This window comes from Pocillopora damicornis, chromosome 8 (assembly GCF_964200805.1).
Source record: "Pocillopora damicornis chromosome 8, jaPocDami1.2, whole genome shotgun sequence".
Taxonomy (NCBI): domain Eukaryota; kingdom Metazoa; phylum Cnidaria; class Anthozoa; order Scleractinia; family Pocilloporidae; genus Pocillopora; species Pocillopora damicornis.
The window spans coordinates 3640341-3661961 of NC_142677.1; the positions used below are offsets into that span (position 1 = coordinate 3640341).

The window sequence follows — 21621 nt, forward strand, 5'->3', positions numbered from 1 at the left end:
AAAAACTGAGGATCACTTCAGGAATTCGAAAAAGCAATAAGAATAAAAATGAGCTTTTTTCTCCGGCGACTGGGAAAGATATAAACTCTACAGATATGTTTTTTTTTAACAGCAGCGGAAGGCTGGGGAGAGAAAAGAAATTTATACCGAGCGGGTGGGTGACGGTCAAAAAGGAGGAGCGGGGAGGGGTGGAACAATGAGCATTCTTCTAACCATTTCCCGCCCTCTCCCCGCACCGTTTACCCTAACCCTCGATCAGAGAAGGCCGGTTGAACAAACGATCATGAGCTTCTGAGAGTTAACTTGCCCTAATAAGACACCTGCAACACAAGCTATAATGCCCCTGTCTCTGGGGCCAATTTTTGTTACAAATCTCCCTTCATGTCTGTGGGTCGGCCCCACGGGAAGGCCGCCGATACCTGCACGAGGCTTCCACTAGAACTCAACTAACAACAACAATAAATGGAGGGTTGTGTTATCGAGGCTAGAGATGTTGATGAAAGTTCGATTTCGGAGGGTCATACGAGTTGGACTGTGCTTTGCAGGGATAGCAGCCCTAATATATTTACTCGTACGCCTCTTCGTACCACCAAGTCATCGCCGAATAGATCTTAGGAAATATCAAAGCAATTTTCCCATCCTGTCCCCTTCCATTAAACCACGAGTTACCGACTTCGAAGACTTATTCGTTCTGGTGATAGTTTCAACTTCACCCGACGACAAGATGAAAAGAAGAGATACGATACGTCGTACTTGGGGTAAATGTGACAAAACTAACAACAATTACAAATGGAAGGTTGTATTCATGATGGGCAAATCGTTGAATAGCGACATGAATGAAAAATTAATGGCGGAACACAAACAGCATGGAGATCTTCTTATAGCTGATTACATCGACAAGTATCGAAACATCACGACAAAACTTCTCATGTCATTTAAGTGGGCGACACAAATTAGATGTAACTATATTCTGAAAACTGACAGCGATGTTTACGTTGACATTCCCGAGTTAATAAAATGGATGCTGAATCGAGGCGATCCAAATTCTCTCTACGGTGGTGTTCTGTACAGAGGAATTGTAGTGAGGGATACATCACACCGTCACTACGTGACTAAAGACGATCTTTCTTTGAACTATTATCCACAGTTTTGTAAAGGCTCTATGTATGTCCTGTCAGCGAGTTTACTTCCAAAAATGCTCGACTTATCAAGGCAGGTCACTCGAATTGGACCTGATGATGCTTACGTAGGATTGTTAGCAGATCAGCTGGGAATATCTCCAGTGGGAATTGACAGATTTTTTCAGAAAAGTCTCTTACCGTATATCTTCTGGTTTATGAGTAAATGTGAGTTGAGAGATCTCCTTGGAATTGGTGACTCACTTACTCCAAGTCAATTGAACTACATTCATGAAGTGAAGCACGCCTCTTCTGTCTCCTACTATCTTTGTATTTCGTTTCTTGAGAAATTTTTCCTATTTATATTATTTTTAATAATTTTAACGTGTCTGCCGTTTTTAGGTCGTAGAAGGTTTTCTACAAGGATTTCAAAAGGAAGATGAGATCGTATTTGATTATCTCTTCATTAGTTCAATTACATTCATACATTCATTTGTGCTGAGTGGAAACTGAGTGGAACAAAATTGAGTCTGGAACTACAAGTATGATTTCTGACCAAAATTGCAAGATACAAACTTCAATTACCACTCTTTTACACCTATTAACAATCACAAAGTTGCAGTTGTTGAATAACTGTAAGAAATTAAATTCATTCATATTTTGGGGTAAAAAAAAAAAGGGTTAGTAGGGACAAAAGTTGTTAAATTTCCCACACATGGCTTTTTTGTTTCATTTCCCCACAATTTGATTGGTTGCTTTAAAGAAGCCTTGAATCTGATTGGTTATGTTGAAAAAGATGCAAAAATTGATTGAAAAAGATGCAATTTAGAGCTAGATATAGCACAATTTGTGAATAAGTTACATTGCTGAGAGCCAATCACATTGCAAGGATTGCCAGAGACTTAAAAGTGACTGCACCATAAATGAAATCAAATTCTCAGAGCTAAAATAAAGAGTCACTTATGAGACACAGTGCAGAGAAATGCTATCTCAATTTGGGGAGGTAAAGGGACATATACAACCTAAAGAAACCATAATGTATGCTGATGTGTTTAGGGTCAAACAGGTTGTCATAAGCCAGTTTGGGAAAAGCCACTTCTCCCCTCACTTCCATGAATCTGGTCGAAGAATTTAAAACAAAACCTAATGAGAAAACAAGTTTTCTTTTGGTGAATTGTGAGTTTCTTGTTCAGGCTCAAAGGAACACAGAGAGAGTTCCTATTGTGGAATCTTTTTTAAAGGTAAAAATTGAAAATACAAAATACATATTGACTGAGTTTGGTGGGTCCAGGCAGGAATATATTTGGCTCTCCGTCATGACATACAGACCTACTGCAAAATATTTTCCCATCAGGCCCTCCCTCTTAGTCAATAAGAACATAGTTTTTTGTCTGATCCTGAGAAAAATTACACTGTTCAGGCACAAACAATGTTTTGCTGAAGTGCTATTGTGCACTATGCTTTGCAGGAATCCAAGGAGAAGCTGGGAATTTCCTAAGGATTTTTATCAAGTCAAATAAAAAGAAATTACAGGGAAGAACTGATTTGTGGCTTACAAATAGCACAACAGGAAAAGTCAAAATGTGATAACTGCCATCTTTGATTTTTTTTTAGCAGGGAGGGCTGGGAAGAGAAAGATATTTATACCAAGGGAGTGAGCAACAGTCAAAATGAAGGAGAGGGGAGGGGGTGGGGCAATAGAAGTTATTGACAACATAGACTCACCCTGATAAGACACCTGCACTGCAAGCTAAACTGAAACAGGTAAAATTTTCAATAAAACTGTACATTATAGTTTTTCCTCTATTTTTACACAAATAAGTCAGATATTTAAGTCTTCATCAGGATCATCTTCATCAAAGTCATCTGCTTCATCAGGTTGGTAGAACACTTTTCCTTCACCCACAGGGTTTACAGTGACCTGGCTTCTCTCCTCTTCGTGGTGCATGTAGGGAAGTTTCAGTTTAGATCGAGCTTGGCGCTCATTATCTGTCAGCGTCAGACTGAATGTGAGATTTTTAGTTGGATCAACCTGAAAGATTACATTCAATTGATGGTAAAATAACAGCAGAGAAAACTAGCTTTGAACTCACTATTTGTATCTTACATTACAAGAAAATGTCATTTTCTTCAGTTATTCAAAAATAAACTTGCACAAGGCTCACCTCATTAACAGATTCACTGACAGGTTTTGAAGAAGAACCATTCCAATCCTTTTCCTCGTATTCAGTCAGTACATGTTTATCATTGATGGCAAAGCTTTCAAACTGCAACAACAACCAGATTTGAAATAAGTAATGCTCCCAACCCACTAAAAGGAAAAATAAAATTTCAACCTAGCTGTAGTGTCAATGAGGAGGAAACATCCATCTAAGCATTGTTGATAAAATTTTTACCAACTGTTAGTATTATTGTTAGATTTTCTGAGTTCTGTTGCATCATGATTCACAAAGATATTTACCCACATTGGGGGTGGGGATTGAAACTATTGATATTAATCAGCCGAAACATTTACAGTTACAATCAGTCAATACTCTTGGCAGAACAGGATAAGTTGATTTTAACAACTGAGATGATAAAATAAGAATTTCCCACCATAGAGAGATTCAATAGGTTACATTTCATACCTTAGCCCATCATCAGAGGGAATCAATCAGTTCTGACAGGGCTAACACTTGAAACTTCACATTCTCAACTTGGTTTATTGATAAAACTTATTAATTATCTTGTAATACCCTAGCGTCTGCACAGTTTCTGTAGGAACTTAAAAGTCCTTCACTCATTTCTAGGTAGAACATTCTACACGTACCTTCTTTATCACTTTTCCAGTTTTCCTCTTGTGAAGAACCTTGCACCAGTTCACTGACTGATCTGCAACACATTTTACCAGTGAAATGATCTATCTTTTGCAGAGGAATGGATATATAATTAATTTTACTAAGTCTGAAATATCAGTGTGACAAATTTTCATAAATCAAAAATTACACTCAAATTACATGAATTGCCAGGCATGAAAAATGACAATAATTGTCAATTATTCACCTTCAAATTTGTGGCCTTAACCCTTTTCACCCTAACATCCAAATTCATAATCTCCATATGGTTCTCAATACACTTCTAAGGTGCTGACAGGGAGAATTAGTTTAACAATCAAGAGCCTCTTTAGCTCATGATCATTGCCTTTATTCTCCAGACCTTAATGTGTGATTGAAGGGTGATATTGTTAGGAGAAATTAAATGCTCATCTTGAATCAAAAAAGAATCTAAAAGGGAGTGACAAATAATGATGTTATTATTACTGTCATCCATTGCATGGTCTTTGTAGGATAGAAAAAAAGTAGTAATCACATTGAGAATGAGCTCTTTGGATGACTTACAAAAGCGAAAAAAAGCTAAGTTCATGAAAGCAATGTTTTCTCCCCTTTAATGAATTAAATTTTATCTCAAATGATGGAGTGCAAAATGAGGAAAACCTAAACTATTCCGTTCTCTCACAAGGCTTCAAGAAACAGCAGATTGAATTGTCGTGCTTCTTCTTGATTTTTTTCGATGTAGAAATCAAGAATTCAAAGGGTAAATTTTTTTGTACAAAGCTTGTTGATCTTCTCTGATATGATCAGCTTATTAGACCTGTTTACTACCCTTAACCCTTTAACTCCCAGAAGTGATTACCATGTAACTTCTCCCTATAATATCCATACATTATACAGCAAACAGGTAATGAGAATACTCAAACTCATCAGGTACAATTTATTACCTTGATTGAACACCTAATTCTTGTAATCAATTAACAAGGAAATGTGTAGCAGCTAGAAGGGAGAATTAACAATCAGATCTTGGGAGTTAAAGAGTTAAATAAAAGTTTGAGAAAAGTGTTATTTCTTTGATCAAAATATTTTTTTTTACCTTTCTCTTCCTTGTCCAGTGTAATCCAAAGAAGTGATGAAGCCAAGAAATTGATAGTATTTAATGTCTGGTCATCGTGAAGATCAGAATGCACTAAAGCAACAACTTGAACCACTTGATAGCCTGACAAGGAAATTTATGAACAAAAAACTAATCTTTACCAGAGCAACACTACAACAACTAAAATAAAATAAATTTATTTTGCTGTGGGTCTGAGTTGGTGGGCGGAAGAAGCTCTTGATTGTTGAACAAATTCTTCATGTCAGAACCCTCCAAAATGTCTAAGGAGTGGTATAGAGAATATGCATACTGATCTTAGGGAGTAAAGGGTTAAAATAACTTCTTCTATAAGTGGCTGCCAATGTTGTTATAGGCGACTGTGCCCTAAAAAAGAGCTGCAGAGCAAAACCCAAATACCAGAGCCTGCTTGCAGGCTAAACAGATGACAGCAAGAGGTCTTACAGGCAGCAATAGACCATCAGTTCTTCCCTGTCAGTTGCAGTATTCCTACTCCCTCCTGGATGGAACCTCAACGATCCTTTACCACCCAGAATAGTTAAAAAATTTTTCAAAGAATGATTACCTTCCTGTGAGTGTGATGAGTTGGAGTACAGTTGATTTAGTAGTGTGCACACCATTGCCGAAGATTTCCACAGTAAAAGCCTACTCAATGAATTGAATACAACAGCTACCTTAACGACATCACCTGGAAAATAAGTAGCAATGACACAGCAGTGTAAGTCATTGAGCAACACAAACCAGTAGTAGTAAAAGCAACTTAACACTTGCACCCCTTAGAGTGACCAGCATCTAATTTCTCCTCACAATATCATCCCTGAATCACATTATTAAGGTCGCAAGGTAAAGTAAAGCCTTTATACGGGCCCAAGTGGCCCATGGGACCAGTGCTTAACTTCGGTTTTCTTAGCATGAAGCAGCCAGGAGTATTGCTACTCCCTCCTGGATGGGATGCTAGTCCATCGCAGGGTTACCCTCAGTACATTTGCTGGTACTCATTTGTACACCTGGGTGAAGAGAAGCACTGTCAGAGTAAAGTGTCTTGCCTAAGAACACAACACAATGACCCCGGCCAGGGCTCGAACCCGATCTGGAGTCAAGCGCACTAACCATGAGACCACCGCGCCTCCACATTAAGGTCACAAGGATAAAGTAAATGATCATCAACTACACAAGATCTGGATTGTTAAACAAATTCTCCTTGTCAGCACCTTAGGAAATATATAGAGAACAATATGGAAAATATGTACACTGATTTTAAGGTATAATGGGTGAAGGTCACAAGAACAATGGAAATGATCCGCAACTAAAGAACTCTTGATTGATAACCAAATTCTCCTAGGCACATAATCACCATGATTGATAAGGGCAACCTTTTTTTAACAATTCTCACCAGACTTTGTTGCAGTATTTTGTGCACAGCAATGAGCTATGTTACTTTTCACCACTTGAGCAATGTTAGAGTCCTGGTGGATAATAGTCATATGACTGTCTTGATGATCAGTTCTGTGAAACACAGTAGTAACAACAATTTGAAATCTCCACATTTTCCCTTAAAACACTGAAAGCCTTCATAACAAAGTTAAAATTGTATTGAACAAAATGTACAGTCAATAAACCCTTTAACCCTTTAACTCCCAAGATCTCATTAGTAATTCTCCTTGCTGTCTGCCAAATGATTCTGATTATGTTAGTTTGGAGAATTTGGTATCAGATAAATTAGTAACCCATAATTGATATTTTTCTTAATTCTCATCACTTGTCTGCATGATATTGTATAGATATAACATGGAGAAATTCTGTCTTGGTCACTCACATGTAACTTCTGCTTACAATATCCATACATTATCAAACAAACAAGTAATGACTAAAAAATAAACTTATCAATAAGAAGTTGTGATCCATCACTAAATTCTTGTAACTAACCTAAGAGGAAATTTGTAGAAGCAAGCAGGGAGAATTGACAATCAGATATTGGGAGTTAAAGAATGAAATATAGGTTGCCTTGAGATGGTTTTAGTATGTATTTCTTTTCTCACAACTGACAGAGGAACTTGATTCCTGGCACCAAAATCTCCTTCTAACAAAGAATAAACTCGCAGCTTATGATCGTAAAGTAAAAGTATAAAGGCTGACAACTGCAAAGTGAAAAAAGATCGTCTTGCCTTGTAAGATTCCAGCCAAGAGGATCTGAAAAGCCATCATAGCAATAAATTCTAAGAATGAAGAGAATTCAATGGAAAAATCTTGAGCTTAAATATTTAATAATCGGAACAGCTATCATACATTTAACATAACCTTGCCTGAAAAAAAAAAATTATGACTACAGGAGGATTTAAGATTGCTTTTGTAACTTTCTATTACCAACCAAGATATCACAAGAATCACAGTGGAAAGCAAAAAAATGTGAAAATGGCTGGTCTGTTAACCTTTCTTTCAAGTGTGGGTCAAATGAATCAACAAACTGCTGTGGTGGTACATCCCAGAGTATTACATGCACATAGTCAGCCCTGGAAAAATAAATAAATAAACAAAATGCTGAAATTATGTCAAGGATTCAACAAATACTAGAAACTACTTTTCCAAATACTTTAAAACTAACCAGACAGCTGTGATAACAAAGGCCACCTTATTATGCAAGAAATACCACATCAGCTTAAATATAGATAGCCATTTAATAAATGATGACTTACTTCCTTCCCTCTACATTTCCCTAACCCTCCACTAGATATAAACCCTTGCGTCTGAACAAAAAACAAGTTTGATGAAAAAAGAACATCAATTTTAAAAAAATTGTGTCTATTCTGATCTGATTTATTTAACTCCCATTGGTCAAAATGCACCATGCCAATTATTAAGCTGCAAATTCAAAATGGAGAATGTGTCTCAGTCAAGAGAGTCTTGAGAGAGCTGGGATGAGACAGGAATTAATGCCATTTGTTTATAAGCTTACTAAATTTTCATTTGAGTTCACTGTACAAGATGTTGTTGTTTTTAGAACTAGTTGCCATTTTCATACATACTTTCCTGAGATGTTTCTCAATCCAATACAGACCATGCTGCATTTTGAACATGTTACCCTGCTAACCTTGCGCGTTGGTTTGGAATTGTTTTGTTCTTTCTTTTTAATGAACTTAAAAGACGCTTTGCACAATTTCAACATTGGTTCAATTCAATGAATGATCCATCTTGCATTTCACAATTTTCTCATTTGCAAAAATTACCTCTCCAGTAGCGACTTCACAAAACAACAGAGCAGGGGCTTACCATTTCGATTCACATCATCTGGAAAATAATGATAAAAATGTTTAACTGTTAGACGTCCATCTGTAAGATGAACTTTGTCGAATTTTCAACTGCACCAGTTCAAGCGCTTGAAAACTCACCATGAATGAGAACAAGATGAGAATTTTCTTTTCCATTTATTATATCTCCGAGAAGCATTTTCCACCTGTTTTTTCACAAGGATGAAAAGTACTCTAGCACAGTGTTCACGCGATCCGCCATTTTGGCCGCGTTGTTAGCGTATACCTGGGACCAGACAGCGCAAGAGTAGACAAAATGGTCAGCGGAAATGTAACCTAGCAACAGTGCGTCCATGACGACAAATTTTCATTGAAACGAAACAAATAGTTCCCATTACACTTCTAATTGCTTTTTCCAAAACTTCGAGGACAAGAATGGAAGAACACGCAGATGCGAAATGGAATTTACCGGGCTGGAGAATAGAGCAGAAGTACAGCACTGATGTACTGATCGGGAATTGGAACGAAGAACGTCGAGTGGTAAGTAGCGCTCCATCTTTTTAGTAGGGTTGAACATTCCATCATGCGGATGTGAAATAATTTCTCGGCACAATAGAACCCAACAAGCTGTGAACAATTAGCTTCGTAATATCAGCTTGCTAAGATCCAATTTTCCTTATTTCTTCAATGCTTAATAAGCCACATCCAAAAGAATTCTCTCATTTAATTTCCGAAAGAAACTGTCAAAAGTCACTCGTGACTTTTACAATTTTGACTTAAATGCCCATTGTTGAAATAATTTTAATTCCAATAACTGAATTGCGTATTTGCTTGAACAGTTGTAGCGATGATAAACATCTTCTTTGGAAAAGAGCCAGAATCAAAGATCAAAAATATGAATCATTATGACATTACTTGATTAACTAATACTTAGTCGAGTAATTTTTATTTTTTTTTTGTAGATGTGTTTTGTATTCTTTTTGTTCACTAAACTTACGTGAATATTTTGTACTGAATTCCTGACCCGCTAGTAGGTTGCAGTCGCTCAAATGGAGAAAAGGAATTTATTTAATGAACAAGAGTTTGAAATTTAGGAATAGATTAAAATATTTTGTTTAGAAGCTTATTAAATTTAACAGCAATTTGGTAATAATTCCTGGTATTTATATATTCAAGCATTTCACACAATTTACTTGCGCAGTAAGTTTTGAGCATGAATTTTTTGATGGCTTTTTAATGAACATTAGTTTCTTTCCTGAAAACAGTTGGTGGGATGCTTATTGCACGTTTCTCGTTCTGACAGGCTTCCACTACAGATATTTCTAAATTTTACTTTCAATTTCTTTGACCATCAGTAGGGCACTTTTCTGTAGTTTTCGAACTATATTCTCTACTGATTAGTCACAAGTGCTTCTCTGCCCCTTGCTCAGTTACTGAAAATGACAGGGAGAAAGGGAACAATTCAATTGAGACAGTTTTCTTGGCAGGGCCCCAGAAGTGCCAATTTTCTCTTCCAAAAGACAAAACTTAATTAAAATTAAATTTCACAGCTATTATATCGTTGTGTTTTTTCTTCAGTTTGGACGTGGTGACTCACACTTTGGTAGTACTCACAGAGTGGACTTCAAAAATTATGGAAAATTTCTACCAGATGTCACAACCAGGCGAAAAGCTCTTCAGCAACATAATGTAAGTTAGTAGTTAAAATATAAATTACAACAAAATTGTTTTCTATCAACATTGCAAGCAAACTTTTATCTTTTTGTTGCACTGTCTAGGAACTTCCAGTGCCTCTAAAGATGATTGTTGTTAAAGGACTGAAAGATTATAGCCTTGGCTCTGGTTGTTGAGGGTGAATAAAACCGCCCAAGAGAAAACTGCATAATAAGTCCCTAAACTTATTCTTTCCCTCTCAGGATCTATAAGCAACTTCTCCTTACTGGTGGCCATAGCTTTCTTTGTTGGCCATTAGTAAGAATTTGAAGCTAAATTTTAAAAAAAGTCCTCAATCCTGAAGAAAATTATTTTTCTAGTTCTGACTAACTCCTTGTCGGACAGTCTATTAAATTTATCTCGAGAATGTCTAGAACCATTGCCCCTGAGATTGAAAGAAGTAATAAATCACTCCCTAGATTGTGATAAATCCACAAGATACCCAAAGTTCTATCTAGCTAAGCCACAAGTGACAAACTCATGTCTTTGAACAACTTTTAAAACCTTCTGTATATGATAGTTCTAAGAACTGGCAGCCCTAGATTTAAAATCAAGAGCCTCCTAGCATCCATTTTTTTTCTAACAGCACAGCTTCAATTTCAATATCCCCCCTTTGTAAAGTTTAAGCCTGATGAAAAAAAAAAATAGTTTGTAAATTAACAAATAAATGTGTTATTCTATCAAATAGTATCTTTCTTTAAAGTTTATTGATTATTTCAGGGGCTTGGAAAAGAGTTCATTTTTTCCCATCATCAAAAAGCTTATGAGGGCAACAGAATATCCTGGTATGACCAACAGTTTAACAAGCGTGAGATTACCGAGTCAAGGCTGCCACCACTGAGGAGCTGGGACAGGCAAAAGTTGGCCTGGGCACCAGAGAAATCTGATTACCCTACCCAAGGTTTGTTCTAAGTAGACTCTTCATCACCAAAGAGGAATTTCTCCTGTATCAACCCATTCTCAATTCTTTCAGTGCATGACATGTTGATGCAAGTGGCATGGTCAGTACTCTTATCAACAACAACAAATTGGCCAATCAGATTGCAACATTACTGCTAATTGTGAAAAAAAAAATAAGATTCAAAATAATGAAATAGAGCTTTCCTTGAGAGTACTTTTGATGTCATTTAGATTTATATCTGAAAGTATGCTTGACTGTTCAACTATGACAAGGACAGTGGAATAACAAACTGGGGAAGTTCAAAACCCAATACCATGAAAGCTTCTATGGAGACTTGGGTGTAGGTTCTTCCCCAAGTTATCATTCCATGAATTAGACTGGTAGGTAGTTAATAACAATTTTTTTTCAATGTTTATCTAGGACCTCCTACAAACTACGGACTTCTGAAGAAACTTCAGCAGAAGTGGAAGAATGAGGCAGCTTTGGAAAAACTTGGGACAAATGTGTCCACTTACAACATGTCATTCACCCAACATCCAAAAGAATTATTTACATTTCAACACCATGCAAGACCAAAAAGTCTCTCATGTCACTTCCATCCACATAACATCAACAAAGATCTGCATTTACGAGGGAAACAGCTCAGCACTACTCCAGAATTTCCTCCAACTCTTGCCATTCCACACAATGTTCCTCCAAACTTTCCACAATCAACCATACTGGCAATTTAAAACCATTTTCATAAAAAAAAAGAAAATTGTGGAAATTTTTTTTGTGCATGTCACTTTTCTGTGATAACTTTTTTCTTCTTACACAACAACTGCTCCCAACTTTATTTATTCATGTTTTTATATGTAAATAAATAGATACCATGAAAAAAATACTTTTTGGATTGCCTATCTAATTAAAAGTGACCCTTTTTGGGTTAACCCCTTAACTCCCACGATCTGGTTGTCAGTTCTCCCCTTTAGCTGCTGCACATTTCCTTGAAATTAGTTACGAGAATTAAATGTTAGATCAAGAAAACAACTTCTTCCTGCAGATAACTTTGGGTTAATTCTCATTACCTGCTTACTGGATAATGTATGGATACAATAGAGAGAAGTTAGATGTTGATCACTTCTGGTAGTTTAAGGGTTAAAAGTTGCTTTATATGAGGACCTAGCAAAGATAATTCAAAAGTTATTTTATATCTGTTGATTAAGAAATGGTCACCTGCACATAATACTGTAACAGTGACTATGGGTGATACAAACAACACAGTGAGGTTGTAATTAGTAATTCTGGATACACAAACAATAGGCAGACTGGAAATAAGTAAGTACATAATATTCTATATTGACTTTGCCACAGAAATTATACTCTTAAAAAATTGTCTAGCATTATCATTACCAATGATTATCACAATACTTGAATGATTTATTGACTGTTATGCAGACTTGGAAAGCAACTAAATACTTGCAAAATCTCTTCTTAAAGAAATGTGGTCTTTTTTATTATAACAACCAAAATATTGGCCCTTAATGTAACTCTGACAGGTTATAAATTACTGAGCTTGTAATTTGAGCCATTCAGTGGAAATGAGCTAATTATTCATCTTAGACACATATACTATTACTGTTTGGTTTTTGTAAAAGGTCACACAATGATTTGTACAATTTATGACAAAAATGTTTAGTAATATATTTTCAAAATAAAACAGCACCGTTCACACAGAAAATATTGGCAGTGTTGACTTTTCTTTTTAACTAATTATTCTTTCCTTTATATTGAATTTTTGCATTCTTTTATCAAAAAGCTTACCACCTTGTGTTACATTCACTTAAGCATTCTTCACTTCCACTACTTTGCATACTGCTTCACACTTGCTGTAGGTCATTTTTTATTTGCAGGCCTAAAAAACTGTTCTTGAAAACTCTCTGGAACAGCAAGCAGTAGCACCTGTTCAAGCACTATAGCAGTGAGGCCCCAAATCTTGCAAGGTCCATTGAGAAACAATGGATAGACAGTCTGAGATGTAAACTTGGTATAGCCTCGATTGAGTGGATTACAGACATGTGCCAGTGAAAGAGTGAAGACAGATTCCACCTACAGATGCAAAAATTTATAAAATTAATTAAGCTTTTGGTTCTAAGATATCTTTTCATTCTTTTCCTCCTTTCAAGCCTGTCCACATTTCAATCACTAGAATTTCCTAATAAATAAGTTTAAAGAGTACGATGTTGTGAAATCTCGGTTTTTAATGATAATTTAACCCTTTCACTCCCAAGATCAATTTTAATTCTCCATACTGTCTGCCATACAATACTCACAATTCTATTCTAAGAATTCAGTATTGGATCAACTAATATAATCCCCTAGTTTTATATTTTTGTTTATTTTCATCACTCTTCTTCTTGATATTGTTTTGACACTGTGTTTATGTTACCCAGATCAATACACTGGCCAAGGATAAAATTTTACACACTATCAGAAAAGTTTAAAAAAAAAATATTGTTATTATTTTCATTATTGATTCCTTACCTCCTCTGGGTTTAATTTAAGTGAATTCACATCAATTTCTCCGAGAAAACCAATGACAGGAGTGACAGCTTTTTTACCAGTCTAAAATAAAGTTTACAATGACAGTCATAAAGGATTGAAAATATTGCAGAACTACATGGACATCTCACCACGAGGTTTTCTGCTCCACCAACAACTTTCAGTTATAACAAAATAACTGACAAATGCTTGCGTGGCATCCTAGTCGACAGCGAGTCTTACACCCTTTCACTCACTTAATAATTCTTCTTACTCAGTCCACCATACAATTTCTATGATGTTAGTTTGGAGAATTTAGTATTATTTGGATCAATTAATAATCCCCTAATAGATATTTTTATCTTTTCTTGTCTCTTGTCTTCTTGATAATTGTAAAGGACAAAATTATGTCTTGGTCACCCCTGATAGTTAAAAGGTTAATTTAAATATTAGTGTTAATATCTCTGTCCCACAGATGTACAATTTATCATTTCTACAACTGAGGGAATTGTGCAGTGGTATACTGGTGAGTGATATAGACTTCCAGTTGAGAGGTCCGAGTTTGAGACCAGGCCTGTGTTGCATTCTTGGGCAAGACATTCTACTTTCATGGTGTCTCGGCCTCCACCCATGAGCATGAATGGGTATGGGCAAATTGTTAGGGAATCCTGATAAAATTCTGGGGGGTAATTTTGTCATAGACTAGTGTCCCATCCATGGGGGAGTAGTATTTACTCCTAGTCACTTCATGCTGCTTGGAAACTGCGATAAGCTCCACCTGGGTGGGCTAATAAGTTCATGTACAGACTTTTCACATCTTCATACTCATATAAAAATAGATACCCGATCTGGAAATGCTGGCATCTGTGCCCAGACTTGAACATGACTTCTCTCCAGTCCTAATTCCTCTTCCATTTCCCGAACAGCTGTGTCTACAATACTGTTATCTTCAGGATCTCTCTTACCACCTGGAAAACTATGAAATGATGGCAATAAGTCACACAAAAGATTCATACCAGCCTAAACCATGCCAGGAATCAAGAAACATTGATCAATTTAAATTATCTGATATTAAATCTCAGATTGCTTATTAAGCTTAATACCAAACTTGGATGAACAGCTCAACTTGATTATGCGATGAGGTTCAAGGACATTCTCAAAGAAGGAGAAAGGGAAGGAAAAAATGGATTTAAGCGGAGGCAGTTCTACAAGATGGCTCTGATGACTGTTTTCAAGTGGAACTGCAATTTGGAGTGTTGGTTTTTGAGGTGAGATGAAAACCAGAGAACCTAGAGAGAAACAACAATCAACAACAAAAACATATGATCTAACTCAGGCCATATCAGACAGAGGCCAGTCCTTCCACTACTGCCCTATCTCTGCCTCCACAATAACCATTGATTATTATCATGATTTACAGATAAATAAGATGGTGACCTCAAGAGATTAGCAACTAACCTTACTTCTCCTTTGTGACTGTTCAGTTGACTGGAACGAAGAGTAAAAAGCACTGAGGGAACAGAGTTCACAAGACAGAAAGGGACAAATACAGCAGCCTCCTCAGAGCACCTTGCCAGCAAAGACTTAGGAGTTCTCATTTTTCCAAGCTGCCTGACAAGGCGGTCTTTATTCTCCTCTGAAAAGGCATCACTGAAATTTGAACATGTTCGTGTCAAACTGGACGTTCTTATTGTTCTTGAATTGTGACTTCTTGGAAAGAAAGGCGAGCTGCTGGAACGACTAATATTTGATGAGAATTCAGAGGTTGGGTAACATCTTGAAAACCGTAGTTTATGAAAAATTCTTGAGCCTTGTGTCATCGTGGAGTTCATTTCGACGTTTTTCCCTTCCAACTGAAGGTAGAGTTTCGACGTGTAAAAATAAAATTACAAAAATGACGCAAACAATTTCACAAAGATATGCAAAATTTTCGACGAAGTAATAGCTGAATTACGACGATCTCTTTGGCGAAGTAGCGCCACCTTATATTAGCCTCATAACAATACAACTTTCTGCCTGAATGTTGTAGCTTTACAAATCAGCTTTTCTATAAACACGTTAGTTGACCAGAAACGAGCATTCATCGTGGACTTCTGTTCATGGTTCATTTAAATTTCGCCGCCATTTTGGCGTTTCATAATCAAGTATTTATGTAAGTTACATGAATATTCTTCTTTTGTTAAAACGCCGCTGTGCACTATAGAGCCTTCAGTCAAACATGACGTTAGCGAAAAGAACTGTAGAGCTTTTTTACGATGTTATTTCACCATATTCTTGGATCGCGTTTGAGGTAGGTGACCTAATTTCAGTAAGAATTTATTTTATAGACTGCATTCGCGTCTCAACTGTTAAGAAAACTTTTTCAAGGACGGGCAGATTTTGTACAGCGAGAACCAGCTTCACTGCTTGATGAGCGCTCTTAGCTCACGGATATCTGGGGCGCGTTAGACGCTTAGAAGTATCGGAACAATGTCAGTATCTGAGCAACTGCACACCCATCCCCTCCCCAACCCAACAACTGTGCACCCACCCCTCCCCTAGCCCAACATTAACCCTAGATTGTTCTCAGTTGACTGTTGTTGGGTTAGCCAGGGGAGGGGTAGGTGCCCTGTTGCTCAGATACTGATATTATCAGGTTTCTGATATCTTAATGTTACACAAATACAAAAGTGAGGAATATCCTTGTCAGGATACTAGGGTGGGGATATACAAAGAGCCAAAAAATTTAAGCAGGGGTGGGAAGGAGGGGATGGTGAGGGAAACCCTTTGCATAGCTTTCTGTCTCAGAATGAGATGATGTGTCAGTTTAAATTAATTTCGTTAAATCTTTTAAGAAAAATGCAAAATAGACTGGTACTGGAAAAGAAACTTTTTACAAATTACTTATGAAAACAACTTTTGTATTCATTTATTGACAGGTCCTTTGTCGGTATAGACCCAAATGGAATTTAGACTTGCAATTCCGTCCTTTTTTTCTGGGAGGAATAATGGCAGGCTCAGGTATAAGATTAATGAGATTTTTTTTGATTTGTTGTTGATTTTTTTTGTATACAACAGATGGGGGAATATAGATACCACAGTGCATACTTAAAGTATAGTGTCTTTTTTTGGCACAATTAATTGATTCACATTACACTTAAGAAACTAATGCACCTTATATGAGTTTTCATATAATCATATATATTTATAGTTTTTGCTTCTGATCTATATGCAATAATGTAAGTATTTAAATTTGAACTAAATTTTTCTGTCATACGATGGTATAACTATGAAACAAGCATTTCAATGTAAAATAAGCATTTCAGAGTGACAGTCCATGACAAACTGAATTACTAAACTGTCAGTGGGTCCTCAGTGTAAATTATAAAGACTCCTCTTTCATCCCTTATACCCAAGCATCAGTATGCATATTCTCTATACTGTTCCCTATACACTTTTTAAGGTGTTGAAAAGGAGAATTTGTCTTCCAATCAAAATCTTCTTGAGCTGATTATTTTTTTCCCTTTTCTTATATATGCTCTTAATGTGTGATTCAGGGGTGATATTATAGGGTGAAATTAGATGCTAGTCTCTCCAAGGGGTCAAAGGGCAAACATCGGCAAAATACCTTACAACAGTCTCTCTTTCCTGTAATCTTTCTTACTTATGCTTGATGATATTCCCATATTCCTATTTATGAAATGCATAGGTAACAGACCTCCAGCAATGGTTCCAGCTAAAGGTGTTTACATGATTAAAGATATTCAAAGAATGCAGGAGTATTATGGAATCCCTATTATTCCACCTTCTGTGAGTGTTGATATCAAGATTTTATCTTTTAGATGAGTTGGTATAGAAACTGAAATCCAATGACTGTGTGGATCAGAAAAGAAGCATCTTTTGCCAAATTTTTTAAAAATCCCTCTTTGTCAATAATATAATACTTTTGATATTGATCAAGAGATGTATGGATATTAAAGGGAGAATTTGAATCACTTCTGGAAGTTTAAGGGTTAAAATACATTGAAGGACAGGGTTTTCAAGAAAGGAAAACATTTTTAAATGTTGATATTATTTTAGGTCAAGTCTTAAGAAATGGAAAGATGTGTGGAGTTGTTTTTCCAAACCATGATAACTGCATTATTATTTTTTTTAAGGCTCTGTATGTAAAATCAGTAAAGAAGCTGAATATACTTAGGTTTGCCAAAACTTTTTATTAACTGCCATGGGAGCATAGTCAAATCTGGACACTCTCTATAAGTGAAAGTCTGCTTGCTTCAATTATACTCAAAATCTTGAGTCTTGAAAATAAACTTTAATTTTTTTTAAGAAAAATACTGGACCATGGTTCAGAGTATTGTTCACAAAAATGTACACAAACCCTCTGGTGACTTCAGTCTGGTAGTTAACCCTTTAACTCCCAAGATCTGATTGTTAATTCTCCCTTTTAGCTGCTACATATTTCCTTGTAAACTAATTACAAGAATTTGGTGTAATATCAAGATAACAACTTCTACCTGATAAGTTTGGGTATTCTCATTACCTGTTTGCTCGATGATGTATGGACACAATAGGGAGAGGTTACATTTTGATCACTTGGAGAGTTTAAGTGTTAAATAAATGAAGAATAACAAATATATGTTGTGTTGGGAAAGATTGATTTCCCACGCTAAATTGCAATTCAGCTCTGAAAAAATTTTTTAAATTATGTTTTCTTTAGGATCCAGCCAATGTGATGTTTACCAAAGGTAACAGTTTAATTTGTTTCTTTCAGGAGAATTTGTATATAGGATATCAATATAGTTTTATTTTGAATTAAAATCATGCTTGATTCAAGCAGTTGTTACTATTTTACTAAGTCCCCATTCTCACCAGCGAAACATGTTTAGTTAAACTGGGTTTAACTAAATGATAATCAGAACCAGAGAACTGAAAAATTAAAATGGAATTTTCCATAGGACCCAAGTAGTCACTGACTTGTATTTCCAATGTGCTAAATTGAAAGAAATTTAAACCATGTCTAACAACAGACAACATGTCAAATATTTTAAAAAAATTCGAGTTGAGCTTTGAATTTCTTCTCAATGAATTTAAAATTCAACTGTGTTGTGAGATCCTTTCAGAATATAATATACAATAGCAAACTTTTTCAATTTAATGGCCAACAGGTTCTCTACCTACCATGCGACTTCTGACAGCAGCGTGGAAATACCACCCTGACAAACTTGAACAACTTAGTCGTGAGTTCTGGATGAGAGCTTGGTCCAGGGTGTGTTGATAATTACTAATAAAACCACTAATTAATTAATAACTATAAACAATTGATCTTGAACAGATGACAGTTTTATTTTGCTAAGCTAAGAATATAATGTCACAAACAAAAACAAAAAAAAAGACAAAAAAGTTGTCAATAAACTGATAGATCTACCATATTTTACTAGTTATTGTTAACAATTTTCCTCAGCACAATAAACTGTAAGGATTGCTTCTGTATTTGTTTCTTCAACCACAGTGCATGTTTGATTTTCATTTATTTACAGTCATTATTCACCACTTGGAGGGTTTATTTGGAACCAACATATAGTAACCACCTCCCAGTTGGCTTGTTAGCTCAGTTAATAGAGCACTGCACCAGTATCACAGTGGTCATGGGTTCAAACCTGTGCGGGCCTGAATTTTTTTCAGGCCCTTTTTCAACTACTAGTTCAGTAGTGTTCATAACTGTGAGGATCACTTCTATATTGATTCGTTAATTTTTGGTTTCTTTTTTACATGCTATACATTTTGAGTGTGTCAATTGTTTAATATGTGCATTAAAAGCATTTTTTTTAATAGAGAATTAAGTGTTCCACCCCTCATAAAAAAGAGGTGTCATACTACACCCTCCTTCCTGACAAAGGTCACCAGCTAAGCTTTCTACAACCACTGCTTTCTCTGTAACTAAGGTGCCATTTTTAAGTTCCACCATACATATATTTCTTTAAACTTTTATTTCTTTGTTTCAGGATGAAGACATTGTAGAACCTCAAAGTTTACAGGAGGTAAGGATGTGCTGCATATTTCGATGGTAGCAAATCTTCACAATCACAAAAATAAGGTGGCACTCCATCACAGATGGGTCTGCAAAGAGTGGACTTCATTATTTTGTTGGAAGGAAATTTTCAATTGCATTTGAGATATTTTAGATATCTATGATATTTAAGCTTAGGGTGCAACAAATTATGCCAATTTGAACATTAAACAGCCAGGCCAGTAGGGTTGTTCACTGAGATTTTAGGAGAAGGCTACACAGTTCACATAGTGAGTTTTGGATGAATCTAACATAACCAAAAAGCTCTGATAAAGGGCTATTGCTCAGAATATCACTGCTTTAGAAACACTTTACAGTGGCCAATTAACATTATCAACTCAGTTGATAAAACCAAATTATCTTGTTAACTCTTTGACTCCCAGATCAAATTTGTAATTCTCCTTACTGTCAACCATACAATTCTTATAACATTAGTTCAGAGAATTTAGTATTGGATCAACAAATTATCCCCAAATTGATATTTTTCTTTATTCTCATCACTTATTTGGTTGATATTGTATTGATATTGTAAGGAGAAATTCCATCTTGGTCACCCATGAGAGTTAAAGGGTTAAGCTATAACTGCCAGAGACAAAGCACCACTCTTTCTTTAGAAACTTAACAAGAAGACTTGCTTCCAATGTGATGACTGAGGCAGTTTATTAGACGGAAAACAGAAGTCAATAGGCAATTGATTCTTGATGCATTTTTAACAGGTGTGCTCAAAAGTTGGATTAAGTGCAGATGAAACTCAGGCTCTCATTAGTAAGACTAAAGACCAGGAAATCAAGGATACTTTGAAGGAGACCACACAGAAGGCTCTTGATTTAGGGGTTAGTACGTTAACAAATCGGTGGGATTATGTGGTTACAAACAAGATAATTTCAATTGATTTCATCCAATGAGTTGTAATGTAAATTAACAGCCGTGAAGGGTTACTGAAATTGACATTTGAAGCGTAACCCTTGGTCGGAGAGAATAGCTCCAGAAACTCTTCACAGTGGCTAATTTACATTATAAACTTAGTTCACAAAATTGAATTATCTTGTTTTGCCATCCACCGACGTAGTTTTTTTTCTTAGAAACTTAGCCCCGTTATTTACTTGTAGAGTTGTTAATGGACTGAGTCCTTGGCACAGGCTTGAGTGTGAGATTGATATAGGATAGGTTAGCTTTGTTATCTTAAATTTGTTCCGAGAAATTCTACTAAAATGGAGACAAATCTATGGGACTGTCGATTTTGATTTCAGGCCTTTGGAGCTCCGCTAATTGTCGCCCATGTCAATGATGAGCCTCACACGTTTTTTGGCTCTGACAGATTTCTCCTGATTGCCCACTTGCTAGGTAAGTTCACAATATAACTATTGTAACTTGAATCATTTGACTGGCTGGGCCGTCTTTTTTATATTTAAAGCTTTTTCATTTTTGTCATTTTTTCCTCTAGGAGTGGAATGGGAAGGTCCACTGAGGTCTCAAAACTCGAAACTTTAACATTAGTCTCAAACTGTAACTGAACCAAACGGGAATGTTTTGCAACCTGGACTCACTGTTTGATCTTGAATACCAAAACGATCTAAGAAGTCCCGATGAAGTAAAACCGTTTTAAAGCTTCCAGGAAAATGACAACAACCTTAAACTTTCTATAATGATAATGCAATGTACACTGTGGAATAAATGTTCTCGCACATGGTAGACTTTCTGAAGCTTCTGAACCGCCAATAGATCCAACAGCCAAATATGATTGAACAAACCTTTGAGATATTTTGTGTGTCACCCATTTCTCACTTAAACCCTTTCCTTACTAATATCTCGATGAAAAGTCTCCTTACTTTTGCAATACATTTCTTTCAAAGTTTGTTTTAAGAATTTGGTGTTGGATCAAATGATAATACCCTCGTTCTTATTTTTCTTTATTCTCATCACTTGTTTACTTGGTATTGTATTAATATTGTAAGGAGAAATTCTCTTTTAGTCACTTATGGGAGTAAAAAAGTTAAACAAACATTACGGTTGTTGTAGAAGCCGTAAGTTCCAAATAAAACGCTTTGAATTAAAAATAAACTGGTGAGAAAGATGTGTTTAATCACAATGTAGTGGACTGTTATATATTTTACATTAAGAACACACGTTTTTCTTGTTTTCTTATGTATA

General features: G+C 35.9%; 5 protein-coding genes across 5 annotated transcripts; 3 read left to right on the plus strand and 2 right to left on the minus strand.

Moving 5' to 3' along the window:
• The first annotated feature begins 224 nt into the window (after positions 1 to 224).
• LOC113679175 (beta-1,3-galactosyltransferase 5) lies at positions 225 to 2090 on the plus strand. The gene has a single exon (XM_027196127.2). It carries the CDS (start codon positions 491 to 493, stop codon positions 1559 to 1561), a length of 1071 nt encoding a protein of 356 aa, XP_027051928.2. The 5' UTR covers positions 225 to 490; the 3' UTR covers positions 1562 to 2090.
• Positions 2091 to 2888: 798 nt separating this feature from the next.
• On the minus strand, positions 2889 to 8587 carry LOC113679134 (elongator complex protein 5). The gene is made up of 10 exons (XM_089214215.1): positions 8429 to 8587; positions 8267 to 8327; positions 7472 to 7552; positions 7208 to 7258; positions 6436 to 6548; positions 5608 to 5730; positions 5025 to 5147; positions 3928 to 3989; positions 3284 to 3385; positions 2889 to 3150 (listed from the first exon to the last, which is right to left on the minus strand). Exons 1-10 carry the CDS (start codon positions 8484 to 8486, stop codon positions 2941 to 2943), a joined length of 984 nt encoding a protein of 327 aa, XP_089070341.1. The 5' UTR covers positions 8487 to 8587; the 3' UTR covers positions 2889 to 2940.
• A 43-nt stretch (positions 8588 to 8630) lies between these two features.
• On the plus strand, positions 8631 to 12621 carry LOC113679123 (cilia- and flagella-associated protein 107). Its single transcript, XM_027196074.2, has 4 exons — positions 8631 to 8827; positions 9866 to 9976; positions 10721 to 10901; positions 11322 to 12621. Exons 1-4 carry the CDS (start codon positions 8723 to 8725, stop codon positions 11630 to 11632), a joined length of 708 nt encoding a protein of 235 aa, XP_027051875.2. The 5' UTR covers positions 8631 to 8722; the 3' UTR covers positions 11633 to 12621.
• On the minus strand, positions 12076 to 15594 carry LOC113679122 (mitochondrial coenzyme A diphosphatase NUDT8). The gene is made up of 4 exons (XM_027196073.2): positions 14880 to 15594; positions 14265 to 14397; positions 13425 to 13505; positions 12076 to 12989 (listed from the first exon to the last, which is right to left on the minus strand). The coding sequence occupies exons 1-4, from the start codon at positions 15251 to 15253 to the stop codon at positions 12777 to 12779; spliced, it is 801 nt and encodes a 266-aa protein (XP_027051874.2). The 5' UTR covers positions 15254 to 15594; the 3' UTR covers positions 12076 to 12776.
• Positions 15565 to 21559, plus strand: LOC113679135 (glutathione S-transferase kappa 1). The gene is made up of 9 exons (XM_089214219.1): positions 15565 to 15711; positions 16340 to 16421; positions 17110 to 17210; positions 18121 to 18148; positions 18569 to 18669; positions 19406 to 19441; positions 20187 to 20303; positions 20721 to 20814; positions 20915 to 21559. The coding sequence occupies exons 1-9, from the start codon at positions 15640 to 15642 to the stop codon at positions 20959 to 20961; spliced, it is 678 nt and encodes a 225-aa protein (XP_089070345.1). The 5' UTR covers positions 15565 to 15639; the 3' UTR covers positions 20962 to 21559.
• Positions 21560 to 21621: the final 62 nt, after the last annotated feature.